General features: G+C 45.0%; 1 protein-coding gene across 1 annotated transcript; it reads right to left on the bottom strand.

Moving 5' to 3' along the window:
- Positions 1–4470: 4470 nt before the first annotated feature.
- znf852.S (zinc finger protein 852 S homeolog) lies at positions 4471–8002 on the bottom strand. Its single transcript, XM_018268945.2, has 2 exons — positions 7805–8002; positions 4471–6096 (listed from the first exon to the last, which is right to left on the bottom strand). Exon 2 carries the CDS (start codon positions 6056–6058, stop codon positions 4976–4978), a length of 1083 nt encoding a protein of 360 aa, XP_018124434.1. The 5' UTR covers positions 6059–6096; positions 7805–8002; the 3' UTR covers positions 4471–4975.
- Positions 8003–8043: the final 41 nt, after the last annotated feature.

Raw genomic sequence — 8043 nt, 5'->3', positions numbered from 1 at the left:
TTAACATTGCATATTCATATAAATGAAAACTTTAATTCATTCATGTCTTCTAAGATTTCTTTATTAAAATATAAAACTGTAATGGTCTGGTGGGAAATGGTAATGCTGAACGTGTGGGGGGCGCTAATTGAAGCCCTTGACTAGGGTGCTAAAATACCTTGGCCTGGCACTGGAACAACCCCTCTGTGACTTCTTATATCCTTATCAGTTACAGTAGGGGGTACATTATCCCTTATAATACATGAGTGATACTCAGAGTTCCCTGTATAACTCAGCCTGCAGCCTTGTGCCTTTATATGGTCACAGAACAACCCCTCAGTGACTTCAAATATCCTTATCATTTACAGTAGGGGGTACATTATCCCTTATAATACATGAGTGATACTCAGAGTTCCCTGTATAACCCAGCCTGCAGCCTTGTACCTTTATATGGTCACAGAACAACCCCTCAGTGACCTCTAATATCCTTATCATTTACAGTAGGGGGTACATTATCCCTTATAATACATGAGTGATACTCAGAGTTCCCTGTATAACTCAGCCTGCAGCCTTGTGCCTTTATATGGTCACAGAACAACCCCTCAGTGACTTCTAATATCCTTATCATTTACAGTAGGGGGTACATTATCCCTTATAATACATGAGTGATACTCAGAGTTCCCTGTATAACTCAGCCTGCAGCCTTGTGCCTTTATATGGTCACAGAACAACCCCTCAGTGACTTCTAATATCCTTATCATTTACAGTAGGGGGTACATTATCCCTAATAATACATGAGTGATACTCAGAGTTCCCTGTATAACTCAGCCTGCAGCCTTGTGCCTTTATATGGTCACAGAACAACCCCTCAGTGACTTCTAATATCCTTATCATTTACAGTAGGGGGTACATTATCCCTTATAATACACGAGTGATACTCAGAGTTCCCTGTATAACTCAGCCTGCAGCCTTGTGTCTTTATATGGTCACAGAACAACCCCTCAGTGACTTCTAATATCCTTATCATTTACAGTAGGGGGTACATTATCCCTTATAATACATGAGTGATACTCAAGAGTTCCCCGAATAATTCTGCAATATCCCTTATTAATACATGAGTAATTGGTGAATCTGACCTTTTTGCTTTGCCAAAAATGAAAAATGCATTGAAGTATATGGGGGGGGGGGGTCACTGACCCCATCTAAAAACAAAATGCTCTGCAAGGATACCAACTTATTATTGCTGCTTTTTATTAGTCATATTTCTATTCATGCCTCTCTTAGTCGAATCAAGGCATGGTTGCTAGGGTAATCTGGACCGCAGCAACCAGATGGGTGAAATTGCAAACTGGAGAGCTGCGGAATAAAAAGGTAAATAAATCAAAAACCACAAACAATATTAAACGAAAACCAATTGCAAATTGTCCCAGCATATCATCCTCTACATCCTACTAAAATTAATTTAAAGGTGAACAAGCCCTTTCATCTACCAAAAGCTGTTCTTGCCGTTAAACAGCAGCTGTGGGTGCTGCGCAGGACGGTGAGTACAGGCTGGGGTAGAAGTATAGAATAATCAGTACAGTGGGGTTCATAGCTTGCAGTGACGGTTATTACAGAACACGTATGATCTCTAGCCAATCATTACAGGCCACACACGTTAACAACAAATCCATCGCATGGCCAAAAGGGCACTGGGTTTTTTGACATTTAATGGGTGTCAAGTTGTAAAGCAATCATCTTCCTGGAACCAAAGTTCCCTTTAATCAGCATTATTTACACAGGATTAATTTATTGGAACCCCACAAATGGTTGCCCAATCAAAATCAAGCCCCTCCCCCTACCAGTCAATGGAAAAAGAGAGCAGCAAAAGTACAGAGAACCAGAGCTGCAGTCATTTCACCCCATTGCACTTATATATCATACAGTAGCTAAGAGAATACCTCCCATATTTGCAGGGCCAGAACTAGAAGTAGGTACGTGGCTAGGGAGCAAAAGCTAGTGGGGCGCCAGGCACGTCCCCTCTCTGTCACCTAACCCATGTCCGGTCCCCTCTCTCCGACTGTCAATTCACTTTGGCCATGTATTTGTTTGTCAGCTTGTGCTTGTACGATAGAACGGTATCTTGTGCACGCGCAACCCATCCGGCGCAGCAACCAACCAGGTTGCCTAGGGCGTCTGCCCGTGGTAGCCCGGCATATTTGGACTGAAAGGGTGGGGCTTAAAGTCCCCATACATGGGCTGATATAAGCTGTTGCCAGTTAGCAGATGATTGGGGGCCTTCGGACGGCCTTCCCTGATCAAAATCTGGCCAGATGTCAATCGGGCAGGTTTAAAACCCCCGTCAGATCAAGGACCACATTGATTAGTTCATCGGTTTGGCTCGCTGTGATCAGAATGTCCAATCGGATCAGCCCAATATCACCCACCTCAAGGTGGGCATATCGGAATGAGTTCTGCTCAGCGTAATCGCCAAATGAGTGGATCGTGTATGGATGCCCACCTTAACTGTAAAGGGGCAAGATTTCCCATACCATGGCCCCATTATACACTAGTTCATACAGTTCATGGACAGATTAGTCGAAATTGTGGATGTCATATAAGGAGCCATGGCAACAGCCAAGTTTTATGCTTTAAAAAAAAAAAGATCAGTAACATCACCTATTAATTCAGTAATATAAACGGTGGGCCATGAACCTCAGATATGGAAAATTACTGTTATGTAAAGGGAGCAGAGAAGAACGCTGGGACGGCTGGTTTCACTGATGTCTGAGTTGTCCTTGCTATTAAATGTCACAGCATGCGCCACCTAGTGGAAGAATCAATTAACAACATGATCAAGTTATGGTTTGGACGAAATCTATATAAAGTTGCAGATCACCCTTGTTAACAAGAATAACCTTACACAAGCACAGCAGCGCGAAAATTAAACGATTTATTGATGCAACTGTGTCCATTAATAAAAAAAAAATAGTCTGAATGGCCGATTCATACTGACCCATGTGACACTTGCAATGGCAAACAGCAGAGTGTGCAGGAAAAGGTTAAAACAGATTAAGACACCGCCTGAATGTTGCCCAAACAGGTCATTGGTTGTTTCATGAACTGGAATCAAATGTGTAACACTTATTAAGAACAAATGATAGCGAGGCATCTTCATACACCAAACTGGTCTCTCAGACGGCTCCTTCCAACGGTGTATCTATAGCAACAGTTGTACACAGCCGTTTGAGTTTTCTGCATGCATTTGCGAGTTCCCAGGCCGTTCCGATCTTCGGACCAAGGCAGATGTCAATAAAACACTGTAACGGGACTTTAAAGTCGAGAATCCGTAGCTTCCGACAGCTTGTAAAGCGAGTTCCCACCTCCAAAGTAGATTGTAGTCAATAAAATACTTAATAAAAGGCCATCCTTAAAGGGATCGATTCCAAAAAAGCAGACAAAGCACCTCCAGTGTAGAAGTGAAATAATGGCGATGTTCTATTGCAGAGTTTACAGTCTATCTACGGTTACCCTTAAGCTATACTTATCACCTGTACTAACGTCACAATAGAAAACAAATGTTGAACTGTTTCTAGAGATGTAAGAACATGGAGATGGAAGAGATCTATGTACATACCCTGAAGCAAATAAGGGTACAGTATTGGGAGAAATCCCAAGCACCACCCGCACAAGGCATTTAGCAAGGGTGCTGCAGTCTCATGGGCAGCATTCTCAGTGCTATGGAAAGCTGGAAGAGCTCAGGGTTTGAATGGGATGTTGGGGAGAGGACTAGTAAATGATTTTTGGACGGATCCGCACACACACACACAATTATTAGCATTCCGGAGCTTACCCCTTTAATTAGCATTTTTTTCACAGATAAGAAATGCCGGGAGGATTTCATAAAGAGTTAAAGGGATCCTGTCATCGGAAAACATGTTTTTTTCAAAACGCATCAGTTAATAGTGCTGCTCCAGCAGAATTCTGCACTGAAATCCATTTCTCAAAAGAGCGAACAGATTTTTTTATATTCAATTTTGAAATCTGACATGGGGCTAGACATTTTGTCAATTTCCCAGCTGCCCCCAGTCATGTGACTTGTGCCTGCACTTTAGGAGAGAAATGCTTTCTGGCAGGCTGCTGTTTTTCCTTTTCAATGTAACTGAATGTGTCTCAGTGAGACCTGGATTTTACTATTGAGTGTTGTTCTTAAATCTACCAGGCAGCTGTTATCTTGTGTTAGGGAGCTGCTATCTGGTTACCTTCCCAATGTTCTTTTGTTTGGCTGCTGGGGGGGAAAGGGAGGGGGGGGTGATATCACTCCAACTTGCAGTACAGCACAAGTCACATGATTTGGGGCAGCTGGGAAATTGACAATATGTCTAGCCCCATGTCAGATTTCAAACGTGAATATAAAAAAATCAGTTTGCTCTTTTGAGAAATGGATTTCAGTGCAGAATTCTGCTGGAGCAGCACTATTAACTGATTCATTTTGAAAAATGTTTTTTTTTCCCCATGAGAGTATCCCTTTAAGATATAAGTAACAGCCCCACTAGCAGTGTGTAAAGATATTGATTTTTTTTTCATATTATATAAAAAATGTATATTCAAATATATTTTAGAGGTTTGTGTTTCAAGGACTTTTTTTTGGACGTTTGACCACACAAGGTTTTTCTAATAGCCCTATTGGACAATTTCCTCTAATAACTGGACTACGGAAACAAACACTGGGTTCAATGTTGCACCTGCCGAAACGGTGATACATTTGGTGGCATGATAAAAGAGGTAAACTCCCCAACTGCTGATAATTGTGTATGTGCAGATCTGTTCTAAAATGGTTTGCTGTTGCTAAGGGACCCGGCCCCAGTTAACAGAGGGCCTGCACCACCACTGCAGTGAAAGTGAACAACGGGTATGCGTTGGATTCATCACATTGATCTGAAGTTCTGGGGAGAGGACTAGAACATTAACGCTGATCCATGCCGTGTCCAAAGCAGAGTTGACAGTTGCTGGGATCTCATGGGGTGTATGTGGTCTGTGCTTGCATCCGCTGCAGGTTATGGACGCGAATGTGAGCTTGCAGTGTCTCTTCCTTGTTGAAGCTCTTATCGCATTGGCTGCAAGGGAAGGGCTTTTCCGGGGCATGAACCGACTGGTGGGCGACCAGCTGCGTCTTCAAGTAAAAGCTCTCTCTGCACTGTGTGCACTTGAATGGCTTAGTGTCTGTGTGCACGCCTTCGTGGGTGATCAGCAGAGCCTTGTCGTTAAAACTTTTGTCGCAGTGCCTGCACTGATAGGGTTTTGGCTTGGAGCGGCACTCGCCGTGCGCCGCCAGACTAGCCGAGTTGGGGAACCACTTGTTGCAAGTGTTACATTTTTGCGGTTTTTCTCCGGTGTGGGTCCTCTTGTGGGCAACAAGGAGCGAATGGTCGTTAAACTTTTTGTCACACTGGTCGCACTCAAAGGGCTTGCCGTCCTTATGGGTGTTGAAGTGAGCGGCGAGCAGAGAAGCCTTGGAGAAGCTTTCGTCGCATTTTGTACAGGGGTACGTGAGCTTGCCAATATGGATCCTCTGATGGGCTTCCAGGATCGACTTGTCGTTGAACCTCTTCTCGCAGAAGTTGCACTTGTGAGGCTTATCCCCCACAGGCAAACAGAAGTTTCGTTTCCGCTCTGGGCTCCTGTCATAGTTCCTGCTCGACTGCGGACTCAAGGTCGGCACTACATAATCCACGTCCTCCTCGGACTTGCTGGAATGTTCCCTCTGGTGCACCATCAGTTCAGACTTGTACTTAAACTTCTCATCGCATATATCACAGTGATACTGAAAGTCCCCTCGGTGCATCTTGCGGTGGCCTTCTAACTCTGCGTTGTTTTTGAAACAGCGCTCGCACTCGGGGCAGAAGTACTGCTGGCGTTTCCTCAGGGATCTGCCGTGAGTTGGAGGTGAAGAGTCACGCTGGTTTTCCTCATGGTAGTTGTCTTCCCCATTCTGGTCGTCGTCCTGATCCGATTCTATTTCGGAGCCTGATGCATCTTCATACATATCAGGGTCAACAATGACTTCAGTGATCTCATCCTTAAGGTCAAAGGAATCCATTGCTTGAGATGAGTTGCCTGTGCTCTCAGTGGGGCTTACTGCAAAATACAAACACACGAGAAGTGCACAGTTAAAGGGACGGTTCACACAGTTCCAGTATGCCGTACAGAAAGTTAAAGGGGTTGATCACCTTTAAATTAACTGTTAGTATGATGTAGATAGTGATATTCTGAGACATTTCGAATATTGTCAAAGGTGATATGTGATTTGCAAATAGTCTTCATCTTTTTTTTTTTTTATTATTTCAATTTTATCAGTTCTCCAGAAATGGTTTCAGCTATTTCTGTTGCTAAAAGTCCCATTTCATCCAGCAACTGGGTCTGAATCGATTCAGAAAGGTTTTTGAGTCGACATGACCAGGGGCAGCTGGGAAATTGACAATATGTCTAGCCCCATGTCAGATTTCAAAATTGAATATAAAAAAATCAGTTTGCTCATTTGAGAAATGGATCTCAGTGCAGAATTCTGCTGGAGCAGCACTATTAACTGATTCATTTTGAAAAAAATGTTTTTCCCATGACAGTATCCCTTTAAAGACAACTGATGCCAGAGAGAAGCTGTGAGTACCCTCTCGTTGTTACTCTCTCTCTCCATGGGATTTGACTCTAAAGGTGGCCATAGACCACAGATAATATCGTATGAAACTAATTTTCGTATGAGATTCGGTGCGTGTATGGTGGGAAAACCGGTGACCAATATCGTCAGAAGCCTTGGACAATAGTCGGCTCGTTGATCGGGCTGGACAGAAAGTTATGATCGGGCTCCTTTGAAGGCACCAGAACATCGGCCATTGTTAGAGCTGAATCATCAGATCCAGGTAGAATTCTATTGTTTCTTTATGTATATCGGACCGTTCAGCTCTACACGTGTGTATTGAAACCAACCATCTTTCGCTGAAAAATCTTTTCCAAGAAAGATGTAATTGTTACGTCTATGGCGCCTTTAGGGCAGAGACAAATGTAATTGTTACGTCTATGGCGCCTTTAGGGCAGAGACACACAGTCAGATTCGGGGAGATTAGTTACCAGGCGACAAATCTATTCTTTCGGGGCGACTAATCTCCCCAAACTGCCTCCCCCTCAACTGAGTGAAAATTGCCGGCGGGATGGCACTCGGAGCCCTTCGTTTTCTGAAGTCGCCTGAACTTTCCTCATGAGGTAACTTTCGAAAACAAATCGCTCCGAGTGCCAGTCAGCCGGCAATTTTCACTCTAGGCAGCGGAAAGGCAGTTTGGGGAGATTAGTCGCCCGAAGATGAGGTGATTTGTTGCCTGGCAACTGATCTCCCCGAATCTGACAGTGTGTTTCTGCCCTAAGATACCACTCTGCCTGCCCAGTGTTATACAGATTCCCCTATGAGTCGGTGCAGCTGGTTTGGCCGGTGGCACAAAGATTTGCCGCCATGTCTCTCAGATCTCCTCACACAGGGGCGGCCATATTGCCGGTGAGGCCCAGCCTGATACTGTATGTTCTCCTCTGCTGGGAAACACGTATTAGAAGCAGTTGTTGCCCACGCTCTGCCCCTTGTTACTTCCCTGCGGCCCAGTAACACGTTGTTGTTGTTAGACAGCAGGGCTGGGGTGAGAGGGTGAGTAGCAGCTACGGGAGCCATAGGGGGATTTCTAGTCAGCACTAGGTCTGCGCTTTGGGTGGGAGGGGCTAAGCGCCACACGGTAGCCACGTGCTGATTCAAAACCGGGCCCTCAGGGGAGTAAACGGCCACCGGGCACTGTGACGTGTATCCTACCTGATGTCCGGTAAAGTCCGGCGTGTAACCGAGCGCTATAGCAGGGAATGAATTCCGGGCCTTGCTCCTTCCAGCCAACCGGAAACGGCGTTCGAGCGCCCGCGGGGCTCCGGAAGTGACGCGACGACGGCTGCTGAGATGTACTGGGGGGAGTAGAGAAGCGCGGGCTGGCGCTTGTGTGAGGGGCAACACTGTGAATAAGTGCGGCTATGAGGCAGGGGAGGCTGTAGGGTTACTGG

The sequence above is a fragment of the Xenopus laevis genome, chromosome 6S (genome assembly GCF_017654675.1).
Source record: "Xenopus laevis strain J_2021 chromosome 6S, Xenopus_laevis_v10.1, whole genome shotgun sequence".
NCBI lineage: Eukaryota > Metazoa > Chordata > Amphibia > Anura > Pipidae > Xenopus > Xenopus laevis.
The sequence above is the reverse complement of the archived record's forward strand: the minus strand, read 5'-3'. Positions and strand labels throughout refer to the sequence as shown.

Coding starts and splice junctions, on each gene's coding strand:
- znf852.S (XM_018268945.2), bottom strand. CDS start 6,058: ATGGATTCCTTTGACCTTAAGGATGAGATCACTGAAGTCATTGTTGAC.